The sequence below is a fragment of the Culex quinquefasciatus genome, chromosome 2, assembly GCF_015732765.1.
Source record: "Culex quinquefasciatus strain JHB chromosome 2, VPISU_Cqui_1.0_pri_paternal, whole genome shotgun sequence".
Lineage (NCBI taxonomy): Eukaryota > Metazoa > Arthropoda > Insecta > Diptera > Culicidae > Culex > Culex quinquefasciatus.
The window spans coordinates 107,332,828-107,360,067 of NC_051862.1; the positions used below are offsets into that span (position 1 = coordinate 107,332,828).

Below are 27,240 nucleotides of genomic sequence, written 5' to 3' on the forward strand. Positions count from 1 at the left end.
TTAAAATGTCAAAATGTCAAAATGGCAAAATTTCAAAATGTCAAAATGTCAAAATGTCAAAATTTCAAAATGTCAAATTGGCAAAATGTCAAAATGCACGGACAGGTGAGAAATCACGCACAATCTACGAGAGGGAAACCCGCAAGAAATATTCGAGCTTTTTCAACCACTTTTACACCAACACATGCGGAGAACATTGAGGGCCGGTTCCAGTTGATTCAGTCCACTAGGAGATGGCTAACTTGTAAAATCTCAGCCAAATTAGCCTTCCGCAGGGCCAGCGGGAAGAGCAGCAAACTTTTTTCACATTTTCACCAAATTTTCTGCGTTTATTGGCAAATTAACTGATTATAAATGAAAAAGTAGCAGCAGAAACAGAGCGACTTGTTTGAAGCGTGAAAATTTCAAACACAATGAAACGTCAGTTCAAGCTGTCAACCGTCCAGCAAGACGAGCACCAAAGTTCTTCGAATATATAAGGTGTGTCTGATTTGTCACAATAAATGGGTAGTAAAGTTACCTAATATCGAAACAATTTGGCAATGCAGAAATGTAATTACATTTGAAAAATGCTGAAATAATTACGCAAATTTTTAACTACTCAGGAACACGAAAACAAATTACGATTTCTGTAATAACGTTTTCAAGTCAAACAGAAATTCGTCATACCTTTTGATTCCTAAATTTTTGGTCGAGTATTACTGTTCTTTCAGCATTGTATTAGATGGATAAGTATTGTAATATGATGCCTAAAGTATATTGTAATGATTTTTAATAAAATGTCACAACTTTCAAAATTACCAAAAGATATCTGTGGTAGGTTTAGTAATTATCTTGACATTATTATTTTTGTAACTTCAAACTTTAAAATGCTCGAGATTGTTCATCTACACGTCCTTAAAATAAATGAAATTTTGTTTCATTTTCGAGAAAAAACGAAAATTAGTGTAAGAGGTCACGGTGGCTCTTACGGCTTTTTGAAAACTTACCCGAGAATTTTGTCAAAATGTCAAAATGTCAAAATGTCAAAATGTCAAAATGTCAAAATGTCAAAATGTCAAAATGTCAAAATGTCAAAATGTCAAAATGTCAAAATGTCAAAATGTCAAAATGTCAAAATGTCAAAATGTCAAAATGTCAAAATGTCAAAATGTCAAAATGTCAAAATGTCAAAATGTCAAAATGTCAAAATGTCAAAATGTCAAAATGTTAAAATGTCAAAATGTCAAAATGTCAAAATGTCAAAATGTCAAAATGTCAAAATGTCAAAATGTCAAAATGTCAAAATGTCAAAATGTCAAAATGTCAAAATGTCAAAATGTCAAAATGTCAAAATGTCAAAATGTCAAAATGTCAAAATGTCAAAATGTCAAAATGTCGAAATGTCAAAATGTCAAAATGTCAAAGTGTCAAAATGTCAAAATGTCAAAATGTCAAAATGTCAAAATGTCAAAATGTCAAAATGTCAAAATGTCAAAATGTCAAAATGTCAAAATGTCAAAATGTCAAAATGTCAAAATGTCAAAATGTCAAAATGTCAAAATGTCAAAATGTCAAAGTGTCAAAATGTCAAAATGTCAAAATGTCAAAATGTCAAAATGTCAAAATGTCAAAATGTCAAAATGTCAAAATATCAAAACGTCAAAATGTCAAAATGTCAAAATGTCAAAATGTCAAAATGTCAAAATGTCAAAATGTCAAAATGTCAAAATGTCAAAATGTCAAAATGTCAAAATGTCAAAATGTCAAAATGTCAAAATGTCAAAATGTCAAAATGTCAAAATGTCAAAATGTCAAAATGTCAAAATGTCAAAATGGCAAAATGTCAAAATGTCAAAATGTTTCATAAGTTGATCCGTATGTGCATCCATATTCACGTGTATACACGATTCCTCTATGAAATTTATTTCAGTGTTTTTACAGCTGTCATCGCAAACGCGCGCACAGCTGATTGTTTACAAACAAAAAAATCCCTTGAATTTTGCTGTTCTCCGGCCACATTTTTTGGATTGCAAGGCACGCTATGTTGAATCCCGCGGAGTAATCGGGACGGGATACCAAGGATCGACGTGGACCTGCAGGAGACGGAAGACGACCGTGCGGTGGTGGTGTTGGGCAAGCGCCCTGTCATCAAGACTACGACACGACAGACGTACTTTTTGCTCGTGATTGGCCTGGTTGTTCCGGAGAAGCTCAAGCTGGGCGATGAGAGTGAACAAGGACTTGTACGTCGTACCTCATCCTGGAGACACTTCCGGCCGAGTATTACGCGCGCGTCATGGCGAAAGAGGTGGACGAACGGCCCACAGAGCACTACTCGGGCTTTGACGGGTTGGACAAACAAATCCAGGAACTAATTGAGGCCGTCGTGCTGCCGATGACGCACAAGGACATGTTCAAGAACCTGGGAATTCATCCACCGAAGGGAGTGCTGCACGTGGCTGTGTGGCGCAAACAAAGTCGACCTTCCTGAAGCTGGCCGGCCTGCAGCTGGTGCAGATGTTCATCGGAGACAGGGCCAAGCTCGTCCGGGACGCGTTTGCACTAGCCAAGGAAAAGTCGCCGGCGATTACTTCCTGCACGCGTCTACACTGCAGACGCATCTAGCTGTTGCATATGCATTTTTTTAATTTATTTGACCTAATTTGGTCACCTGGAGTTCAATGAGAGGCGAACATTGAAGTTTCTAGGATTTTCTTTTTATTTGTGGTTTCAGATTTATTTTTTTGTATTGTTAAATATTATGAAAAAAAAGCAATAATCATGAGACAACGGTACGGTACGGTTTTTATTTGCCGAATTTGTCATTTGTCTGACCATGTGCAGAAGCACCTTAACGATGCGCGCGGGATCCTTCTGCTGGAGGATTTTGTAAATATCCACATTATTGGCCTTCACCTTCGCTTGAACTTCATTCTCCGCTCCGTCAAAACATTTAAACTTGGACGTTTGAGTCCCGTTACTCACGTAACCTTCTTGATCGGCCCTCTTTTCAATCGCAACTCGCGACGTCGTCCGCTGATACGTACGAATTGCCTCCAGCGAACCATCCGGAATGCCGCGTAGCCGCGTGAACCATCCCTTTCCCCTCCGGAAACTCCATCAGCTTGTCCATCTCGTTCATGTGGTTGTTCTTGTCGATTGATCCCCCGGAAGTGGCCAACATTCCTTTCGCATCAATCTTCAGCTTCACGCAACCTCGCAGCTTGCACTGAACACAATGCCACAGCGAACTCCCGTCCGACAAGACCAACCGAAGATCGAACGGATATTCCTCAAAGACCACCTCAATCGCCTCGTACGTTTCATCCAGCACGTCAAAGTTACGATCCTCGTGGTCACTTCCAATCCACGGCTGCGACCGTGCCGTGACCTTCCGCTTTTCCCCGTTATCCGCCGTCGAACTGTCCTGTACGAATCCGACGAATCCGTCAAGTCCTCCAGCTTCACCGGCACGGCCGTCGGCGAAAATTCCGCCCGAAATCCAGCCAACACCGCTCACACAATCCCCACAAATCTTCGTCACCGTGTCCCAGCTGATGATCTCAACCCCTAAACAATCCCGCACCGTTTGCACCTCATCCGCCACGCTCCCGCCGCCGCCCGGAATCTTCAAGCAGAACCGGCACATGTTCTCGTCTTCCTTGTCCTCCAGCCCGTTCTCGATGTAACTATTGCAGTGCAGGGCTCGCGTCCGGAAGGCATGCTGCGCGTCGACGCGTTCGGCACAGCCGGCGCAAATCCGCCACGTCGGATCGACCTCCTAATCTAATCTAATCTAATCTAACCCTAGCGCAGCCAGTCTTTCGAGGGCATCCTGGAAAATGCCTTAGGTTGATTGACGCCTAGCATCCTCTTGTCATTATTAACAATTGCAGTGCCCCATTGCATTAGATTGCATTGAAACATCACAAATGTTAAAGCGGCCAGGCCAACTGCGTAAAGTTTACCGCAAAGATGATTCGTTGAATTGGATTGAGTTTGAGCACGAGTGTTCAAACAGCAATACATTTCTGAATCTACAGGGGAGGAAGAAACGTGGGGATCCCCCGCTCACGTTCCTGTTTGTTTTGGCAATTTATCGTTGGGAGCACCATGCTAAGAAGTTTTGGTGCTCCGGGACCCTCTAGGATGGGACATAGTATTTCCACAAATGCCCTGGACACTATTTGCCGTGGTTATAGCGCCACAACTCGCTCTCTGTTGGTAGAGTAAGTGAAATTTATTAAAAAGTAATAACATAGATCACCAATTCTGGTGAGTTTAAAAATTTAATGAAATTTTAAAAATTAACTATTTGTTTCTGACATTTGTGCACATGTAACAATTAAACAATGCAAATAAAATTAATCAGACTCACCTTACACAAAACTGCTGAGTACAAAAATCTGAAAAGGAAAAGCATACCTGATGAGGAACACAACCCTCTTGATCTCCTACCGTTTCAGCTTCTAGTGTAGAAAGGACTTTCAATCTCTCTCACCAGTGCCAGCAGGCACCAACTGTTGTGTTTGTGTATGCAGTGCAGGATCGGGATCAAAAAAAACCTTTGCCTCTCTCATAATTGGCAACATTGGTGCAGAAGTCAGCCCAACAAGCGCACCCCTCCGATCAAAGCAGTCAAGCCGCCCACCGCGCTAAGCCCAGCACGAGAGCGTCATCGATGACGGCGACGTGATGATGACCGTTGTTTCATTGACGCTGACTGCCTCTCAAAAAACACTCAAAAGAGCTCGCTCTCTTTAACACGAGTAGCCCTATTTTTTGTCGGCAATTCAACTTCGTCGGCATTATGCAAACACTTTCAAGCAAATACTCGAACCAGAACGCACACCGCGATAGCCACTGCTGCAGACGAAAGCTTTGAACTCTGCCGAAAGCTCTCCAGCTCTCAGCCACCGGCAGGGTTGCCAGGTTGCCAGATAAATCTGGGAATGCCAGATTTTTCAAGTGTCAGCCAGAATAAAGATTCACCCTTCTCTGTGACAGATATTGACAGATTTTGCCAGATTTTTCACTTTATGACCATTTTGAACAACTTTTTGATTAAAATTGACTAATTTAATTAAAAATTAAACAAATTAGAGTGTGATTTTCCTTAATAAAACGTTTATTCAACAACTTTGAGGACATAACACCAGTTAAAGCATCTGAATTCTACAAACTTTTGAATTTAATCTTATCTTCCCTCTCCTTTACCATTCAGAATTGTTAGATTTTTGTCTGCCAGATTTTTCCAGATTTATAATCGATACTTTGCCAGGTTTTTTGAATTTTGACCTGGTAACCCTGGCCACCGGGCTGGCCTCGCTCAGTAGCTTTACACACCAACACAATCGTTGCCTGAGTGATTCCTTGTCAACTCACACACACATGATGAACCGATAACACTCAAACTCACTAGAGCTATCTAAGGCCGATCTCACACACACTAGCACACCATTTGTTTTGCTGGCTGGTACAAAATTTAACCTCACTTTTTTCGTGTACGTACACGCAATACATGCGCACGTAGATAACTCTCTAACCCCCCCAAAATCATATTTTGTCAAACACACTGGCAAAACTGTCATCGGCGAACCACAGGATAAACAAGCACTTTCCTCGACAGATTTTCTGAATTTGGCCACAGAGAACAGATGTACATCTAGGCTCTAACTTGTGTGTAAACACTGTTGCACTAAAAAAATACGTTGCATACAATCTTGCATCAAAGAAATTAGAGTGTGCAGGATACGCTTGGTGGCGCCACCGTCGCGGCTGAGAATACTTGACTTAACAATGAAAAAAAGGCTCAATAATTCCGAAAGAAATAAATGTTAACCTCGTTTAAATAGAAAATTCCCTTCTGTATAATTCCAGTTGACTAAAAATAATGCAAAAATGCATTAACATTAACGAAAACCTAACAGAAATTTCATTCAAAAATTATTTTTCAAGTGACAATTTAAAATAGTCCCTTTACAAATGTTATGTCCGATTTCGTTTTGTTCACCTTCTTTGGCGCGTAAAATTGCAACCCTCTGATGAAGGACAGTCAGACATTGGTCTGATGTCGTTCGTACAGAATGTTTTATGTAGTGATTAGATGGTCCAACGTTCTGCTACTGTAGGCCATCATGATTTTGGAAGTGGCGCTATCTAGGCGGATGGTGCACACCCTAGCTCTTTTCAACGTATTTTGGTTTGAATTTATACACACGTTTTTCAATGCTGTTTGTTCAATGATATACATCTGTTCTCTGTGATTTGGCGGCAGCCATTCGCACACCAACAAACAAATTGAAAAGGTCGACTTCCTTTTCATTCACAAAGCTCTTCCTTTTTCTCAAGAACCATCACCTTGGTGCCGACAGCACCAATACCACCACACAATATTGCCGACGGATGGCGTAGCCCCCGAGATCCGGCTTCTGTTGAATTTGGAGAAATAAATATATCACGGAAGGGCACTGAAACGACCGATTTTGGCTTTATTTCTTGTAATCGCAAGAGCCAGCAACTGTTTCAACCACTAAACAAAACTTTCACTCGCGAAAACGCAAAATTAAACGTATTTTCTTCAAAAATCGCGAAGACCGGTACGCACACGTAACTACGCTCGGCGGCCATCTTTTTTCAAACCGCCACGTCGGATCGACCTCCGGTGAAATCTGCGAAGGCGGAACGATTAGAAATGAAGCAAAAGATCGGAGGATTACTCACTCCAAGTCCGAGGCAGCCGATGATCTTGTCGGCAATTTCTGGGTCGGTGCGCAGATCCGCACTGGGCTTCTTGCACAGATTGTTGGTGGATTGCGGGGAAGGTTGTTGCGAGGATCGGTTCCGAAAGTGAAAAAAAATACCTCAAGCTCGAAAAATATTGGAGCGGTGACAGTTTGCAAACGAAGGAAAAAAAACAAGTGACAGTTCTCAACTGTCATTATCCACACTGAACAAAATGTTGTGCCGAATATAGTGCAGGTGAATAATATTTACCTATATTTACGATATTTACGGAATATTTACGGAAGTAAATCCAATGCCCTACGGATCAACCTTGTGCCCAACCCCGTGTTCCATGCACGGACAGGTGAGAAATCACGCACAATCTACGAGAGGGAAACCCGCATGAAATATTCGAGCTTTTTCAACCACTTTTACACCAACACATGTATACTTTGTTTTCTTGTATTAGTGAACTCATTCATCTTATAGTTTGTTGATGTATTAGTGCGAGTAGCTTGCTTTTGCGCCTGTATGAGTGAGATGTGCCCATGCCCAAAAATGGTTCCCTTCGAGAAATAATAAGAACAAGACGCGTTTCCACACAGCATTATTTATTTCCAAATTATTTTCTTTTCCTGTGTTGGGCATCCTTCAGGGCGGAACATTCAAGAATTGAGAACTTTCGCGGCGCCATCCATGGCTCGGCAACGAGGCTCGAGCTCTCGCACTCCCGAGTTGATTGATGAACCTGAAAAAACAGAAACAAATTTGTTTAAAAATTTGTTACTCAACACTTTGTAGCAACCAGCAGCAACTATTCGTACCTGTTTCGAAGAAACAAAATGATTTCACGGCGGAGAACATTGAGGGCCGGTTCCAGTTGATTCAGTCCACTAGGAGATGGCTAACTTGTAAAATCTCAGCCAAATTAGCCTTCCGCAGGGCCAGCGGGAAGAGCAGCAAGCTTTTTCACATTTTCACCAAATTTTCTGCGTTTATTGGCAAATTAACTGATTATAAATGAAAAAGTAGCAGCAGAAACAGAGCGACTTGTTTGAAGCGTGAAAATTTCAAACACAATGAAACGTCAGTTCAAGCTGTCAACCGTCCAGCAAGACGAGCACCAAAGTTCTTCGAATATATAAGGTGTGTCTGATTTGTCACAATAAATGGGTAGTAAAGTTACCTAATATTGAAACAATTTGGCAATGCAGAAATGTAATTACATTTGAAAAATGCTGAAATAATTACGCAAATTTTTAACTACTCAGGAACACGAAAACAAATTACGATTTCTGTAATAACGTTTTCAAGTCAAACACAAATTCGTCATACCTTTTGATTCCTAAATTTTTGGTCGAGTATTACTGTTCTTTCAGCATTGTATTGTCGCCGCGGTACTAAACCGAATTGAGCAAGTTTAACTCTCGCGACGATTTTCTGTCGCGAAATATCTGTCAAGCATGTTTAGGTGATTTTGAATCAGTGTGTTTGCTTTTTTGTTTTGACGGCTTTGGATGATGAGATAAACGTGGCTGTTTTTTTTTTTTTTTGATCTGCCAAGGAAATGGAACGCTTTAGATTAAATAATTGTTTAATATCTTGGTTTTTAGTTCTACTACCACTAGAAATGTTTCATTTGGGGTAATTTATGAAGTTCAGTCAGTTTCCAACTTCAGAAAAAGACGCAGAAGGGAAAATGTCTTGGTTAAGTTGCTGATTACCGTTGGATTTCCGTCTGAATAAAACAAAAATAAGTGGCCTCATTGTCGAGGGACCTCAATCCGGTTCGTTGTGGGAGTTTTGCCGATGCGGGATGTTGCGGGTGTCGATTGAATAAGCTCTATAGAGTCAAAATAGGAAGACCCAGCCACCAATTTGAAAATCAAATGCGCCGTAATTGTCCTCTCCAAGCTAGACATCATGAAATGGTCCATCCGGATGATCGAATCCACGCTCACAGAACGATTTCCGGTAGATTTTCGTGATCGATTCCATGCTCCGTGTAAGACGCGGCGCAAGTCTTGTCGCAGCTCAACTGGCGACATTTCAGTTTGGTGCCGCGGCGAAATTTTGTTTTGGTTTCGCGTGTGACATTTGAGGTACACTCAGAAAAGAAACAACAGAAAATTGCTTCGCGAGATGAAAAACACTCGCGCTGTTATTTCGATTTATTTCAAAAACCCCAAAAACCACAATATTAGATGGATAAGTATTGTAATATGATGCCTAAAGTATATTGTAATGATTTTTAATAAAATGTGACAACTTTCAAAATTACCAAAAGATATCTGTGGTAGGTTTAGTAATTATCTTGACATTATTATTTTTGTAACTTCAAACTTTAAAATGCTCGAGATTGTTCATCTACACGTCCTTAAAGTGCCCCCCATACTTAAAATAAATGAAATTTTGTTTCATTTTCGAGAAAAACGAAAATTAGTGTAAGTGGTCACGGTGGCTCTTACGGCTTTTTGAAAACTTACCCGAGAAATTGACAAATTGTCGAACAGTCAAAATGTCAAAATGTCAAAATGTCAAAATGTCAAAATGTCAAAATGTCAAAAGGTCAAAATGTCAAAATGTCAAAATGTCAAAATGTCAAAATGTCAAAATGTCAAAATGTCAAAATGTCAAAAGAAGTGGGAAATGCTTCCATGCACGGACAGGTGAGGAATCACGCACAATATACGAGAGGGAAACCCGCAAGAAATATTCGAGCTTTTTCAACCACTTTTACACCAACACATGTATACTTTGTTTTCTTGTATTAGTGAACTCATTCATCTTATAGTTTGTTGATGTATTAGTGCGAGTAGCTTGCTTTTGCGCCTGTATGAGTGAGATGTGCCCATGCCCAAAAATGGTTCCCTTCGAGAAATAATAAGAACAAGACGCGTTTCCACACAGCATTATTTATTTCCAAATTATTTTCTTTTCCTGTGTTGGGCATCCTTCAGGGCAGAACATTCAAGAATTGAGAACTTTTGCGGCGCCATCCATGGCTCGGCAACGAGGCTCGAGCTCTCGCACTCCCGAGTTGATTGATGAACCTGAAAAGAACAGAAACAAATTTGTTTAAAAATTTGTTACTCAACACTTTTGTAGCAACCAGCAGCAACTATTCGTACCTGTTTCGAAGAAACAAAATGATTTCACGGCGGAGAACATTGAGGGCCGGTTCCAGTTGATTCAGTCCACTAGGAAATGGCTAACTTGTAAAATCTCAGCCAAATTAGCCTTCCGCAGGGCCAGCGGGAAGAGCAGCAAAATTACCAAAAGATATCTGTGGTAGGTTTAGTAATTATCTTGACATTATTATTTTTGTAACTTCAAACTTTAAAATGCTCGAGATTGTTCATCTACACGTCCTTAAAGTGCCCCATACTTAAAATAAATGAAATTTTGTATCATTTTCGAGAAAAACGAAAATTAGTGTAAGAGGTCACAGTGGCTCTTACGGCTTTTTGAAAACTCACCCGAGAAATTGACAAATTGTCGAACAGTCAAAATGTCAAAATGTCAAATTGTCAAAATGTCAAAATGTCAAAATGTCAAAATGTCAAAATGTCAAAATGTCAAAATGTCAAAATTCCAAAATGTCAAAATGTCAAAAGAAGTGGGAAATGCTTCCATGCACGGACAGGTGAGAAATCACGCACAATCTACGAGAGGGAAACCCGCAAGAAATATTCGAGCTTTTTCAACCACTTTTACACCAACACATGTATACTTTGTTTTCTTGTATTAGTGAACTCATTCATCTTATAGTTTGTTGATGTATTAGTGCGAGTAGCTTGCTTTTGCGCCTGTATGAGTGAGATGTGCCCATGCCCAAAAATGGTTCCCTTCGAGAAATAATAAGAACAAGACGCGTTTCCACACAGCATTATTTATTTCCAAATTATTTTCTTTTCCTGTGTTGGGCATCCTTCAGGGCAGAACATTCAAGAATTGAGAACTTTCGCGGCGCCATCCATGGCTCGGCAACGAGGCTCGAGCTCTCGCACTCCCGAGTTGATTGATGAACCTGAAAAGAACAGAAACAAATTTGTTTAAAAATTTGTTACTCAACACTTTTGTAGCAACCAGCAGCAACTATTCGTACCTGTTTCGAAGAAACAAAATGATTTCACGGCGGAGAACATTGAGGGCCGGTTCCAGTTGATTCAGTCCACTAGGAAATGGCTAACTTGTAAAATCTCAGCCAAATTAGCCTTCCGCAAGGCCAGCGGGAAGAGCAGCAAGCTTTTTTCACATTTCCACCAAATTTTCTGCGTTTATTGGCAAATTAACTGATTATAAATGAAAAAGTAGCAGCAGAAACAGAGCGACTCGTTTGAAGCGTGAAAATTTCAAACACAATGAAACGTCAGTTCAAGCTGTCAACCGTCCAGCAAGACGAGCACCAAAGTTCTTCGAATATATAAGGTGTGTCTGATTTGTCACAATAAATGGGTAGTAAAGTTACCTAATATCGAAACAATTTGGCAATGCAGAAATGTAATTACATTTGAAAAATGCTGAAATAATTACGCAAATTTTTAACTACTCAGGAACACGAAAACAAATTACGATTTCTGTAATAACGTTTTCAAGTCAAACACAAATTCGTCATACCTTTTGATTCCTAAATTTTTGGTCGAGTATTACTGTTCTTTCACCATTGTATTAGATGGATATGTATTGTAATATGATGCCTAAAGTATATTGTAATGATTTTTAATAAAATGTGACAACTTTCAAAATTACCAAAAGATATCTGTGGTAGGTTTAGTAATTATCTTGACATTATTATTTTTGTAACTTCAAACTTTAAAATGCTCGAGATTGTTCATCTACACGTCCTTAAAGTGCCCCATACTTAAAATAAATGAAATTTTGTTTCATTTTCGAGAAAAACGAAAATTAGTGTAAGAGGTCACGGTGGCTCTTAAGGCTTTTTGAAAACTTACCCGAGAAATTGACAAATTGTCGAACAGTCAAAATGTCAAAATGTCAAAATGTCAAAAGAAGTGGGAAATGCTTCCATGCACGGACAGGTGAGAAATCACGCACAGTCTACGAAAGGGAAACCCGCAAGAAATATTCGAGCTTTTTCAACCACTTTTACACCAACACATGTATACTTTGTTTTCTTGTATTAGTGAACTCATTCATCTTATAGTTTGTTGATGTATTAGTGCGAGTAGCTTGCTTTTGCGCCTGTATGAGTGAGATGTGCCCATGCCCAAAAATGGTTCCCTTCGAGAAATAATAAGAACAAGACGCGTTTCCACACAAAAAAAAATCAAACCATCCACATTAACGACCCCCGGGTCTTTTGTGGTCTCTATTGCAAGTTTCTGCTCGAACCTAGGAGTCCGAAGGCTTGAATGGGGAGAGCACCCAAACCTCTTTTTACTCCAAGGAACCTTCCACCCCAGTGTTTGAGCTGACGACCTTTGGATTGCGAGTCCAACCGCCGCCAGCGATTCCACCGGAGAAGGCTTGGTTTGGTGTGTTGTTTGTGCTTATGGCATGGAGACGACTCCTACACCTGGAATGACTTAACGGCCTAACAAAAAAAGCCGGGACCGACATTTTACTTCCTCATCCGATGGAAGGTTGCAGCAGATGGGAATGGAACCCAGAATCATCCGCTTACAAAGCGGACAGCGTTTCCACACAGCTTTATTTATTTCCAAATTATTTTCTTTTCCTGTGTTGGGCATCCTTCAGGGCGGAACATTCAAGAATTGAGAACTTTCGCGGCGCCATCCATGGCTCGGCAACGAGGCTCGAGCTCTAGCACTCCCGAGTTGATTGATGAACCTGAAAAGAACAGAAACAAATTTGTTTAAAAATTTGTTACTCAACACTTTTGTAGCAACCAGCAGCAACTATTCGTACCTGTTCTTCGAATATATAAGGTGTGTCTGATTTGTCACAATAAATGGGTAGTAAAGTTACCTAATATCGAAACAATTTGGCAATGCAGAAATGTAATTACATTTGAAAAATGCTGAAATAATTACGCAAATTTTTAACTACTCAGGAACACGAAAACAAATTATGATTTCTGTAATAACGTTTTCAAGTCAAACACAAATTCGTCATACCTTTTGATTCTTAAATTTTTGGTCGAGTATTACTGTTCTTTTAGCATTGTATTAGATGGATAAGTATTGTAATATGATGCCTAAAGTATATTGTAATGATTTTTAATAAAATGTGACAACTTTCAAAATTACCAAAAGATATCTGTGGTAGGTTTAGTAATTATCTTGACATTATTATTTTTGTAACTTCAAACTTTAAAATGCTCGAGATTGTTCATCTACACGTCCTTAAAGTGCCCCATACTTAAAATAAATAAAATTTTGTTTCATTTTCGAGAAAAACGAAAATTAGTGTAAGAGGTCACGGTGGCTCTTACGGCTTTTTGAAAACTTACCCGAGAAATTGACAAATTGTCGAACAGTCAAAATGTCAAAATGTCAAAATGTCAAAATGTCAAAATGTCAAAATGTCAAAATGTCAAAATGTCAAAATGTCAAGATGTCAAAATGTCAAAATGTCAAAATGTCAAAATGTCAAAATGTCAAAATGTCAAAATGTCAAAATGTCAAAATGTCAAAATGTCAAAATGTCAAAATGTCAAAATGTCAAAATGTCGAACAGTCAAAATGTCAAAATGTCAAAATGTCAAAATGTCAAAATGTCAAAATGTCAAAATGTCAAAATGTCAAAATGTCAAAATGTCAAAATGTCAAAATGTCAAAATGTCAAAATGTCAAAATGTCAAAATGTCAAAATGTCAAAATGTCAAAATGTCAAAATGTCAAAATGTCAAAATGTCAAAATGTCAAAATGTCAAAATGTCAAAATGTCAAAATGTCAAAATGTCAAAATGTCAAAATGTCAAAATGTCAAAATGTCAAAATGTCAAAATGTCAAAATGTCAAAATGTCAAAATGTCAAAATGTCAAAATGTCAAAATGGCAAAATGGCAAAATGGCAAAATGTCAAAATGTCAAAATGTCAAAATGGCAAAATGGCAAAATGGCAAAATGGCAAAATGTCAAAATGTCAAAATGTCAAAAGAAGTGGGAAATGCTTCCATGCACGGACAGGTGAGGAATCACGCACAATATACGAGAGGGAAACCCGCAAGAAATATTCGAGCTTTTTCAACCACTTTTACACCAACACATGTATACTTTGTTTTCTTGTATTAGTGAACTCATTCATCTTATAGTTTGTTGATGTATTAGTGCGAGTAGCTTGCTTTTGCGCCTGTATGAGTGAGATGTGCCCATGCCCAAAAATGGTTCCCTTCGAGAAATAATAAGAACAAGACGCGTTTCCACACAGCATTATTTATTTCCAAATTATTTTCTTTTCCTGTGTTGGGCATCCTTCAGGGCAGAACATTCAAGAATTGAGAACTTTCGCGGCGCCATCCATGGCTCGGCAACGAGGCTCGAGCTCTCGCACTCCCGAGTTGATTGATGAACCTGAAAGAACAGAAACAAATTTGTTTAAAAATTTGTTACTCAACACTTTTGTAGCAACCAGCAGCAACTATTCGTACCTGTTTCGAAGAAACAAAATGATTTCACGGCGGAGAACATTGAGGGCCGGTTCCAGTTGATTCAGTCCACTAGGAGATGGCTAACTTGTAAAATCTCAGCCAAATTAGCCTTCCGCAGGGCCAGCGGGAAGAGCAGCAAGCTTTTTTCACATTTTCACCAAATTTTCTGCGTTTATTGGCAAATTAACTGATTATAAATGAAAAAGTAGCAGCAGAAACAGAGCGACTTGTTTGAAGCGTGAAAATTTCAAACACAATGAAACATCAGTTCAAGCTGTCAACCGTCGAGCAAGACGAGCACCAAAGTTCTTCGAATATATAAGGTGTGTCTGATTTGTCACAATAAATGGGTAGTAAAGTTACCTAATATCGAAACAATTTGGCAATGCAGAAATGTAATTACATTTGAAAAATGCTGAAATAATTACGCAAATTTTTAACTACTCAGGAACACGAAAACAAATTACGATTTCTGTAATAACGTTTTCAAGTCAAACACAAATTCGTCATACCTTTTGATTCCTAAATTTTTGGTCGAGTATTACTGTTCTTTCAGCATTGTATTAGATGGATAAGTATTGTAATATGATGCCTAAAGTATATTGTAATGATTTTTAATAAAATGTGACAACTTGCCGAGCTTCCGTGGCCGTGAGGTTACGGGTTTCGCCTTGTAAGCGGAAGGTGATGGGTTCGATTCCTGTCTGGCTCGGCAAAGTCAGATCCCTTCAAAGAGTAATTCTACTCACTGGGAATACTGACCGGTAGGGGATGGGTTTCGACTAGCGACGTGTTGGGTTTCCAATCCAGAGGTCGTGAGTTCGATTCTCGTACCGGGATGATGAAGTTTAAACTTTCAAAATTACCAAAAGATATCTGTGGTAGGTTTAGTAATTATCTTGACATTATTATTTTTGTAACTTCAAACTTTAAAATGCTCGAGATTGTTCATCTACACGTCCTTAAAGTGCCCCATACTTAAAATAAATAAAATTTTGTTTCATTTTCGAGAAAAACGAAAATTAGTGTAAGAGGTCACGGTGGCTCTTACGGCTTTTTGAAAACTTACCCGAGAAATTGACAAATTGTCGAACAGTCAAAATGTCAAAATGTCAAAATGTCAAAATGTCAAAATGTCAAGATGTCAAAATGTCAAAATGTCAAAATGTCAAAATGTCAAAATGTCAAAATGTCGAACAGTCAAAATGTCAAAATGTCAAAATGTCAAAATGTCAAAATGTCAAAATGTCAAAATGTCAAAATGTCAAAATGTCAAAATGTCAAAATGTCAAAATGTCAAAATGTCAAAATGTCAAAATGTCAAAATGTCAAAATGTCAAAATGTCAAAATGTCAAAATGTCAAAATGTCAAAATGTCAAAATGTCAAAATGTCAAAATGTCAAAATGTCAAAATGTCAAAATGTCAAAATGTCAAAATGTCAAAATGGCAAAATGGCAAAATGGCAAAATGGCAAAATGTCAAAATGTCAAAATGTCAAAATGTCAAAATGTCAAAATGTCAAAAGAAGTGGGAAATGCTTCCATGCACGGACAGGTGAGGAATCACGCACAATATACGAGAGGGAAACCCGCAAGAAATATTCGAGCTTTTTCAACCACTTTTACACCAACACATGTATACTTTGTTTTCTTGTATTAGTGAACTCATTCATCTTATAGTTTGTTGATGTATTAGTGCGAGTAGCTTGCTTTTGCGCCTGTATGAGTGAGATGTGCCCATGCCCAAAAATGGTTCCCTTCGAGAAATAATAAGAACAAGACGCGTTTCCACACAGCATTATTTATTTCCAAATTATTTTCTTTTCCTGTGTTGGGCATCCTTCAGGGCAGAACATTCAAGAATTGAGAACTTTCGCGGCGCCATCCATGGCTCGGCAACGAGGCTCGAGCTCTCGCACTCCCGAGTTGATTGATGAACCTGAAAAGAACAGAAACAAATTTGTTTAAAAATTTGTTACTCAACACTTTTGTAGCAACCAGCAGCAACTATTCGTACCTGTTTCGAAGAAACAAAATGATTTCACGGCGGAGAACATTGAGGGCCGGTTCCAGTTGATTCAGTCCACTAGGAGATGGCTAACTTGTAAAATCTCAGCCAAATTAGCCTTCCGCAGGGCCAGCGGGAAGAGCAGCAAGCTTTTTTTCACATTTTCACCAAATTTTCTGCGTTTATTGGCAAATTAACTGATTATAAATGAAAAAGTAGCAGCAGAAACAGAGCGACTTGTTTGAAGCGTGAAAATTTCAAACACAATGAAACATCAGTTCAAGCTGTCAACCGTCCAGCAAGACGAGCACCAAAGTTCTTCGAATATATAAGGTGTGTCTGATTTGTCACAATAAATGGGTAGTAAAGTTACCTAATATCGAAACAATTTGGCAATGCAGAAATGTAATTACATTTGAAAAATGCTGAAATAATTACGCAAATTTTTAACTACTCAGGAACACGAAAACAAATTACGATTTCTGTAATAACGTTTTCAAGTCAAACACAAATTCGTCATACCTTTTGATTCCTAAATTTTTGGTCGAGTATTACTGTTCTTTCAGCATTGTATTAGATGGATAAGTATTGTAATATGATGCCTAAAGTATATTGTAATGATTTTTAATAAAATGTGACAACTTTCAAAATTACCAAAAGATATCTGTGGTAGGTTTAGTAATTATCTTGACATTATTATTTTGTAACTTCAAACTTTAAAATGCTCGAGATTGTTCATCTACACGTCCTTAAAGTGCCCCATACTTAAAATAAATAAAATTTTGTTTCATTTTCGAGAAAAACGAAAATTAGTGTAAGAGGTCACGGTGGCTCTTACAGCTTTTTGAAAACTTACCCGAGAAATTGACAAATTGTCGAACAGTCAAAATGTCAAAATGTCAAAATGTCAAAATGTCAAAATGTCAAAATGTCAAAATGTCAAAATGTCAAAATGTCAAAATGTCAAAATGTCGAACAGTCAAAATGTCAAAATGTCAAAATGTCAAAATGTCAAAATGTCAAAATGTCAAAATGTCAAAATGTCGAACAGTCAAAATGTCAAAATGTCAAAATGTCAAAATGTCAAAATGTCAAAATGTCAAAATGTCAAAATGTCAAAATGTCAAAATGTCAAAATGTCAAAATGTCAAAATGTCAAAATGTCAAAATGTCAAAATGTCAAAATGTCAAAATGTCAAAATGTCAAAATGTCAAAATGTCAAAATGTCAAAATGTCAAAATGTCAAAATGTCAAAATGTCAAAATGTCAAAATGTCAAAATGTCAAAATGTCAAAATGTCAAAATGTCAAAATGTCAAAATGTCAAAATGTCAAAATGTCAAAATGTCAAAATGTCAAAATGTCAAAATGTCAAAATGTCAAAATGTCAAAATGTCAAAATGGCAAAATGGCAAAATGTCAAAATGTCAAAATGTCAAAATGGCAAAATGGCAAAATGTCAAAAGAAGTGGGAAATGCTTCCATGCACGGACAGGTGAGGAATCACGCACAATCTACGAGAGCGAGGGGAATGTCACTCCGCGATAACACACTAAAACGCACGAAAACGAGCTCGAAAAGCATCAACGCTACTCATCGTACCGAGTTTTCACATAACGCCACCAGAAAGTAAGTTATCGCAAGTTAACGCGCGTTAAAGCGAGTTAAAGCGGTCAGCGTCTGCTCGATTTTCGAACCAAACCAAATCGATTTTGCAACTCTGCCCTCATTTTCGAGGAGTTTTTTTTCGGGTTTGGCAACCCGTTCTTTGTTTTGATTATTTTCCTGCAGTTTTCGTAAATAAACAGCAATCTGTGAGTTTCATTTTTTTTTTTTTGCCCGCTCGGTGGCGAAACCGCTGCAGGTTTTCCGCCCCGCTGGTGGTTTCTCGGGCAGGTGGAATCGTCCCGAATCCGAGGTACGAGGAGATGTTTGAACCGATGGCAGGTCCGGAGAATCCGGGTTTGACGGAGCAGATGCGGGAGCCGAAGAATATTCTTCAGGGTTTGTGGAGGCGGAACATATTAGTGACTTTCAATTTGAGAACCAGCGAAACGCGGTCCACAGTTACTAAGGGACGCGTTTGATCCGTTGGTGGAGGAAGGACCTAGTGGAGGTGGTGGGGCACTTGCAGGCCGCGTACGACACGAACGGGAAGACGGTGTTTTAATCTTCTATAGCGAATCGGGCGGGGGATAAGAGAAAAAAGTTGAAAATCGACAATCCGGAAGAAGTTGATGGAGTTTTTGGACTGTGAGGCGAGGACGAGGAACTTGTGTCGAGGCCGAGCGGGTTGTGATCGAAGAGATGATGGCCACGAAGCAGCGCCGGAACCGCATGACTGAGGATAAGCCGAACGAGTACATGCTGCACAACAAGGACTTGGAAACTGTAGAGAATAAGACCAGGATAATCAATATTTGCAAAAAAACGTAGATATGAATTATGACCTTTTCAAATGTTTGAGTTGGAAAACGATTGGGTTTGGTTTGCTGAAAAGCAACGACGAACAAGACGACGAAGCACTCTCGTTTGCCAAGAAATTGGTCAGCAACGTGTACACACGCGCGCTGTATGAGTGTGAGTGCTTCGTATAGGTTGGTCCTGCTGCGCAACGTAAAGCTTTGCTAAGGGAGCGTTCTTTTATTACGTAACGCAGTAGGGGGGGAGGGGGGGTCGGAGGCCGTGTTACGCTCCATACAAAATTTTTAAAATTTGTATGGAAATTTTGTTACGAGGGGGGGGGAGGGGGTCTAAAAGTCCGATTTTTCGCGTTACGTAATAAAAGAACGCTCCCTAAGAGAGAAAAATTGGAGAGAGAGATAACGAACGATTGCGGCGATGGTTGCAAAGCTTTCGAGCGTCGGGTCGGAATCGCGCGGCGTGGAAGAGATGAAATGAAAGAGTCGCAAGTGTGTGTGCGCTCTCAGGATGATCGTGTAAAGTGGCTTTTGTCGGGGACAGGTCTTATAGTCTTGTTTGCAGATTTGCAGTGAACGGTTTGGCCGACATATTTTAGGTTTGGCCGTGAGTTTACAACATGGCGCAGTTGGTAGGTATTATGGTGACGATTTCATGGCATAAAGACGGAGTGAGCGATGCCTCAAACGTAAAAAAAAAGGAAAAAAAAGACAGTGGACGAACGCCTCCACAGCACAAAAAAAAACAGTTGACGAACGCCTCAACTGAACAAAAAAACAGTTGACGAACGCCTCAACTGCAGAAAAAAAACCAGAAAATGTTTTAATGAAAACAGTTGACGAACGCCTCAACTAAACACAGAGAATGTTGACGAATGCCTCAACTTGATTCTTAGCGTGTATTGTATTTTAAAAAAATCGGGTTGATGAGCAGACATGAGAAACGGTTGATTAAAAACCTGAACAAGATAAAAATGGAAAAGATTTAAAAGAAAAAAAGAACGTTAAAGTTTGAAGAGAAAATGCAAAAGTCGTTTTTGAGAGTTGAAATTGAATAAAAGTGATATTTTATCATGAAAGAACAACAAAACAATTTTTAATGGGTTTAAAGCATTCTTAACGGATTTTTTGGAGGAAATTAAATAGAGCTGTCAGTTTAATGACATAATGTAAGAAACGGTAGCTTGGAAACCTACACGTCTTATAATTGTTAATTGAACTGAATTTCTAAACGAAATGGAAAAAACGAAGTGATTTTTCCCCTCAACGAAAGAAAAACAAACAAAATGATTTGGATTGATATTTGAAGTTAATAAACCGCGTTTTTGTAAGAAATGAAATATAACATATCCTTTTCAAGCAAAGAGTATAACAAAATTTGGGATAGTTTAAACAATGTATCAAAAAAAACGGAAACGATTTTTTGATAGAAAAAAAAAACAGCAATTTGTAATGATTACGAACAATTTTGTCCCTTTAAAAAAAAACGGAAAGTTTAGAAAAAAAAGATACGATGGTATTTGAAATCTACAAAACAAAATAATTTTGAATGGGTTTGAAGAATTCTTAACAGAATTTTTGGAGGAAATTAAGTAGAGCTGATTTGTTTTTCACACAAAAAAAAGACGATTCAAATGATTCGGAATAATTTTGGAAATTTCAGTAAGTTTAATGAGACAATGTAAGAAACGGTAGCTTGGAAACCTACACGTCTTATATTTGTTAATTGAACTGAGTTTTCAAACGAAATGAAAAAAAGTGATTTTTCCCCTCAACGAAGAAAAACAAACAAAATGATTTGGAATGATTTCAAAAATTTCAACAATTTTAAGGAGAAAATGTAAGGAACGGTGGTTGAAATACTCTCGTTTTCTGTAACATAAAAAAAAATCAGAAAAAAAAAACAAAATAATTTGGATTGATATTTGAAGTCAATAAACTGCGTTTTTGTAAGAAATGAAATATAAGATTTCTTTTTCAAGCAAAGAGTAAAACAAAATTTGGGATAGCTTAAAAAAAAATATAAACAAAATCGGTCGATAGCAAAAATACTACAAACGGTAGATTAGATATTTAAACAATGTATAAAATGATTTTTTGATAGAAAAAAAGGTGCAGGTGGTTATGTTCTACATGACCAATAGACAAAGAACTATGTACAAAACTCTAAAAATCATGCTATTTTTATTTATATTTTTTAATTCTTTGCCTATTTATTTAATCCTGAATAATTAATTCTAATTAAATTAATTCAGTCAATGGCACCAGTAGAACCTTCCCTCAGGGCCATGGCCACTCCGGGTGTGGCCAATCCTGTCAAAATGGCCATTTTCATCACCAGTATCAAAAACCATGAATTTTGATACCCATATTGCCCCAAGTCGTATGGTTCGATAAATGTCCCCCCGGTAGAACCTTTCCTCAGGGCCATGGCCACTCCGGGTGTGGCCAATCCTGTCAAAATGGCCATTTTCATTACCAGTATCAAAAACCATGAATTTTGATACCCATATTGCCCCAAGTCGTATGGTTCGACAAATGTCCCCCCGGTAGAACCTTTCCTCAGGGCCATGGCCACTCCGGGTGTGGCCAATCCTGTCAAAATAACCATTTTCATTACCAGTATCAAAAATCATGAATTTTGATACCCATATTGCCCCAAGTCGTATGGTTCGATAAATGTCCCCCCGGTAGAACCTTCCCTCAGGGCCATGGCCACTCCGGGTGTGGCCAATCCTGTCAAAATGGCCATTTTCATCACCAGTATCAAAAACCATGAATTTTAATACCCATATTGCCCCAAGTCGTATGGTTCGATAAATGTCCCCCCGGTAGAACCTTTCTTCAGGGCCATGGCCACTCCGGGTGTGGTCAATCCTGTCAAAATAACCATTTTCATTACCAGTATCAAAAATCATGAATTTTGATACCCATATTGCCCCAAGTCGTATGGTTCGATAAATGTCCCCCCGGTAGAACCTTCCCTGAGGGCCATGGCCACTCCGGGTGCGGCCAATCCTGTCAAAATGGCCATTTTCATCACCAGTATCAAAAACCATGAATTTTGATACCCATATTGCCCCAAGTCGTATGGTTCGATAAATGTCCCCCCGGTAGAACCTTCCCTCAGGGCCATGGCCACTCCGGGTGTGGCCAATCCTGTCAAAATGGCCATTTTCATCACCAGTATCAAAAACCATGAATTTTGACACCCATATTGCCCCAAGTCGTATGGTTCGATAAATGTCCCCCCGGTAGAACCTTTCCTCAGGGCCATGGCCACTCCGGGTGTGGCCAATCCTGTCAAAATGGCCATTTTCATCACCAGTATCAAAAACCATGAATTTTGATACCCATATTGCCCCAAGTCGTATGGTTCGATAAACGTTCCCTTGGTAGAACCTTCCCTCAGGGCCATGGCCACTCCGAGTGTGGCCAATCCTGTCAAAATGGCCATTTTCATCACCAGTATCAAAAACCATGAATTTTAATACCCATATTGCCCCAAGTCGTATGGTTCGATAAATGTCCCCCCGGTAGAACCTTTCCTCAGGGCCATGGCCACTCCGGGTGTGGCCAATCCTGTCAAAATAACCATTTTCATTACCAGTATCAAAAATCATGAATTTTGATACCCATATTGCCCCAAGTCGTATGGTTCGATAAATGTCCCCCCGGTAGAACCTTCCCTCAGGGCCATGGCCACTCCGGGTGCGGCCAATCCTGTCAAAATGGCCATTTTCATCACCAGTATCAAAAACCATGAATTTTGATACCCATATTGCCCCAAGTCGTATGGTTCGATAAATGTCCCCCCGGTAGAACCTTCCCTCAGGGCCATGGCCACTCCGGGTGTGTCCAATCCTGTCAAAATAACCATTTTCATTACCAGTATCAAAAACCAAGAATGTTGATACCCATATTGCCCCAAGTCGTATGGTCCGATAAATGTCCCCCCGGTAGAACCTTTCCTCAGGGCCATGGCCACTCCGGGTGTGGCCAATCCTGTCAAAATGGCCATTTTCATCACCAGTATCAAAAACCATGAATTTTGATACCCATATTGCCCCAAGTCGTATGGTTCGATAAACGTTCCCTTGGTAGAACCTTCCCTCAGGGCCATGGCCACTCCGGGTGTGGCCAATCCTGTCAAAATGGCCATTTTCATCACCAGTATCAAAAACCATGAATTTTAATACCCATATTGCCCCAAGTCGTATGGTTCGATAAATGTCCCCCCGGTAGAACCTTTCCTCAGGGCCATGGCCACTCCGGGTGTGGTCAATCCTGTCAAAATAACCATTTTCATTACCAGTATCAAAAATCATGAATTTTGATACCCATATTGCCCCAAGCCGTATGGTTCGATAAATGTCCCCCCGGTAGAACCTTCCCACAGGGCCATGGCCACTCCGGGTGCGGCCAATCCTGTCAAAATGGCCATTTTCATCACCAGTATCAAAAACCATGAATTTTGATACCCATATTGCCCCAAGTCGTATGGTTCGATAAATGTCCCCCCGGTAGAACCTTCCCTCAGGGCCATGGCCACTCCGGGTGTGGCCAATCCTGTCAAAATGGCCATTTTCATCACCAGTATCAAAAACCATGAATTTTGACACCCATATTGCCCCAAGTCGTATGGTTCGATAAATGTCCCCCCGGTAGAACCTTCCCTCAGGGCCATGGCCACTCCGGGTGTGGCCAATATCCTACCAGTTTGGTCCCAACCCCATTGCCTTGAATCATTCTGGTTTCCGAGTGACCGTTCTAACAATGTTCTTTAGCACAGAATTCCTCCCAAGTTGGTGCACAACCTGTGTCTTTCAATGTGTGTATGTGTGTGTGAGCAATAAAATTACCACCGTCGATCCGTCTCTGACGGATTTTCGGTCAAAACTATCTGTTCAGAGGCTATCTGTTAGCTTATATAGTCCGCATGAAATGTGGCAACATGGTGCAAATTTTGCCTCGTCTCCTGCTTTCTTGGAACTGTCACGCGAGAATGTTGCACCATTGTTGCCACATTTCATGCGAACTATATAAGCTAACAGATAGCCTCTGAACAGATAGTTTTGACCGAAAATCCGTCAGAGACGGATCGACGGTTATTGCTCACATACACACATTGAAAGACACAGGTTGTGCACCAAGGAATTCTAATGAACATTGTTAGAACGGTCAGAAACCAGAATGATTCTAGCCGATGGGGTTGGGACCAAAGGATATTGGCCACACCCAGTGGCCATGGCCCTGAGGAATTTATCGAACCATTCGACTTGGGCAATATGGTATCAAAATTCATGGTTTTGATACTGGTAATGAAAATGGCCATTTTGAGGACAACACCAGGGAAGGTTCTCATTTATCGAACCATACGACAATATGGGTATCAAAATTAATGGTTTTGATACTGGTAACGAAAATGGCCATTTTGACAGGATTGGTCACAGAGTAAAATTAAGTGGAATAAATTGATAACTCTTTTATTTGACGTCCTAGCCAAATGGTGTCTTCGGAATAGTTGTTGTACTTGATAAGGGCTATCTTTTGAAGTTATTGACATACAGGGTGACGACCTTCCAGGGTGTCAAACATAATTAACTTTGTTGGATGACGTTGTAGGGCTTTGGTGTCTTGGGCAAAGTTGTAGAGGAGAAAAATTCATGAAGGTTGGTCGAAGGCGCCAAATTTGTAGCTCTTAATCTACTCGAGATATACGCCAGTTTTGCAAAAATGGTCCAAAAAGCACTTTTTTGTGATAACTTAAAATGTTAGCGTTTTAGCGGCCTTTTATGTTCTGAAGAGTTATTTATGACATAAAATTACATTTCTTTGCCGAAAACAGCAAAATGTTTTGAGCCTTTATTGAGGAGTTATAGCCATTTTTAAGTGATTTTGAGCCTATTTTCAAGTTGCAATGTTTTCAAAATGGCGCATTTTGGCGCAAAACCGAACAATGCACCAGAAAGTACACACTTTCAACTACATTTCCTGAAAATATCGTATATTTTTTTAGATATCTCAATTTGAATTTGCCGATTTTTAATCAATTTATTTATAAATGTTATTCGAAATCATAATGAATACATGGTGAAAATCGGTAAATTGAAGGGTAAATTGATCGATTTTTATGGAAATTACATTGTCTATGAAAAAAAAAATACGGACCGAGCCAAGTAGCCCAGTGGTAACGCTTCCGCCTCGTAAGCGGTAGATCGGGGTTCAAATCCCGGCTCGGACCAACACAACTGGTGATCTTTTCCCTTCTGGATTCGATTGCTTAGTAAAGGGAAGGTAGTGTATCGTCACAAACTGGACCTTATCACGACACCTTAGGAAGACAACCTATGGAATGTTAACATTAACCTTCATGTTAACATTAAGTTGAATAATAAACTGTCACTGAATCCGCTTTGTAAATGCCGGCCCCGATACTCTTCACGGGTGTTCCCCTCAGAAACAGGGAAAGAAAAAAAATGAAAAAATACGACAACCTTTCCAGAGTGACCACATATAAAAGGAAATACTTAATTTTAAATACGAACAATTATTTAAAATTTTCACTTACATTATTTTTGGGAAAAATATGTATTTATTCATAATTTTAAAATGTGTATCATAATTTTAAGCATGAACAATGTATAAAACAATAATTAGAGTTCACGTGCGGTGATACGACCGCAAGATAATGGTCGCATGACAGCCGCAAGACAACCGCAGAACAAATTTTTGGCTGTTGTCAAAGGTTGCCTGAAGGTTTGAGCTGACATTTTGGAAAATATTGAAAACAAACCAAGTTGACAGCCAAATCAACCATAATTTCAGTTCAACTAGCTGATTTTTACACTGCAGTAATAAGGCGGCAATAATCTCCTGTCACTCACAGCGAAGGAAAAACGTGATTTCATCTCGCAATAAGCAATATTAAAATCGATCAATTTACCCTTTCAATTTACCGATTATTACCACGTTTCAATAAGATTCCGCTTAAAAAATATGAATAAATTGATCAAATACCGTCAAATTCAAATTGAGATACAGTGGACTCTCTCGTTGTCGATATTGAAGGGACCTTCGAGAGCAGGAGATATGAAAATGTAGAACAAAAAATCAAAGCAATCTATTTGAAGGGACTGAAAAATTTATTGACAGCTGGAGTAATATTGATATCGAGAAGATCGACAACGAGAGAGTCCACTGTAATAAGGATAAAGGAGTAATCAATTTATTCAAATGCCCTGAGGGAAGGTTTTATCGGGGGGATATTTATCGAACCATATAAATTGGGGCAATATGGGTATCAAAATTCAAGGTTTTTGATACTGGTAATGAAAATGGACATTTTGGCAGGATTGGCCTCAACCGAAGTGGCCATGGCCCTGGGGAAGGTTCTACCGGGGACATTTATCAAACCATACGACTTGGGACGGTACCAAAAACCATGAATTTTGATACCCATATTGCCCCAAGTCGTATGGTTCGATAAATGTCCCCCCGGTAGAACCTTCCCTCAGGGCCATGGCCACTCCGGATGTGGCCAATCCTGTCAAAATGTCCATTTTCATTACCAGTATCAAAAACCATGAATTTTATACCCATATTTCGACGACAAATCTCCCGTAGAACCTTCCCTCAGGGCCATGGCCACTCCGGGTGTGGCCAATCCTATCAAAATGGCCATTTTCATCACCAGTATAAAAAACCATGAATTTTGACACCCATATTGCCCCAAGTCGTATGGTTCGATAAATGTCCCCCCGGTAGAACCTTCCCTCAGGGCCATGGCCACTCCGGGTGTGGCCAATCCTGTCAAAATTGCCATTTTAATCACCAGTATCAAAAACCATGAATTTTGATACCCATATTGCCCCAAGTCGTATGGTTCGATAAATGTCCCCCCCGGTAGAACCTGCCCTCAGGGCTATGGCCACTCCGGGTGTGGCCAATCCTGTCAAAATGGCCATTTTCATTACCAGTATCAAAAACCATGAATTTTGATACCCATATTGCCCCAAGTCGTATGGTTCGATAAATGTCCCCCGGGAGAACCTTCCCTCAGGGCCATGGCCACTCCGGGTGTGGCCAATCCTGTCAAAATGGCCATTTTCATCACCAGTATCAAAAACCATGAATTTTGATACCCATATTGCCCCAAGTCGTATGGTTCGATAAATGTCCCCCCGGTAGAACCTTCCCTCAGCGCCATGGCCACTCCGGGTGTGGCCAATCCTGTTAAAATGGCCATTTTCATCACCAGTATCAAAAACCATGAATTTTTATACCCATATTGCCCCAAGCCGTATGGTTCGATAAATGTCCCCTGGAAGAACCTTCCCTCAGGGCCATGGCTACTCCGGGTGTGGCCAATCCTGTCAAAATGGCCATTTTCATCACCAGTATCAAAAACCATGAATTTTGATACCCATATTGCCCCAAGTCGTATGGTTCGATAAATGTCCCCCCCGGTAGAACCTGCCCTCAGGGCTATGGCCACTCCGGGTGTGGCCAATCCTGTCAAAATGGC

At 39.6% G+C, this 27,240-nt stretch overlaps 1 protein-coding gene and 5 long non-coding RNA genes across 6 annotated transcripts; all 6 read right to left on the reverse strand.

Moving 5' to 3' along the window:
- Positions 1-2,788: 2,788 nt before the first annotated feature.
- Positions 2,789-6,829, reverse strand: LOC119766739. Its single transcript, XM_038252334.1, has 3 exons — positions 6,706-6,829; positions 6,642-6,653; positions 2,789-3,760 (listed from the first exon to the last, which is right to left on the reverse strand). Exon 3 carries the CDS (start codon positions 3,629-3,631, stop codon positions 2,993-2,995), a length of 639 nt encoding a protein of 212 aa, XP_038108262.1. The 5' UTR covers positions 3,632-3,760; positions 6,642-6,653; positions 6,706-6,829; the 3' UTR covers positions 2,789-2,992.
- Positions 6,830-7,299: 470 nt separating this feature from the next.
- LOC119766745 lies at positions 7,300-7,804 on the reverse strand. The gene is made up of 2 exons (XR_005277094.1): positions 7,533-7,804; positions 7,300-7,456 (listed from the first exon to the last, which is right to left on the reverse strand). It is a non-coding gene; the product is annotated as an uncharacterized LOC119766745 (long non-coding RNA).
- Positions 7,805-9,603: 1,799 nt separating this feature from the next.
- LOC6042144 lies at positions 9,604-9,988 on the reverse strand. Its single transcript, XR_005277097.1, has 2 exons — positions 9,840-9,988; positions 9,604-9,761 (listed from the first exon to the last, which is right to left on the reverse strand). It is a non-coding gene; the product is annotated as an uncharacterized LOC6042144 (long non-coding RNA).
- A 592-nt stretch (positions 9,989-10,580) lies between these two features.
- On the reverse strand, positions 10,581-11,064 carry LOC119766741. The gene is made up of 2 exons (XR_005277090.1): positions 10,817-11,064; positions 10,581-10,738 (listed from the first exon to the last, which is right to left on the reverse strand). It is a non-coding gene; the product is annotated as an uncharacterized LOC119766741 (long non-coding RNA).
- A 2,985-nt stretch (positions 11,065-14,049) lies between these two features.
- Positions 14,050-14,550, reverse strand: LOC119767175. The gene is made up of 2 exons (XR_005277370.1): positions 14,285-14,550; positions 14,050-14,207 (listed from the first exon to the last, which is right to left on the reverse strand). It is a non-coding gene; the product is annotated as an uncharacterized LOC119767175 (long non-coding RNA).
- A 1,516-nt stretch (positions 14,551-16,066) lies between these two features.
- On the reverse strand, positions 16,067-16,570 carry LOC119766804. Its single transcript, XR_005277142.1, has 2 exons — positions 16,303-16,570; positions 16,067-16,224 (listed from the first exon to the last, which is right to left on the reverse strand). It is a non-coding gene; the product is annotated as an uncharacterized LOC119766804 (long non-coding RNA).
- Positions 16,571-27,240: the final 10,670 nt, after the last annotated feature.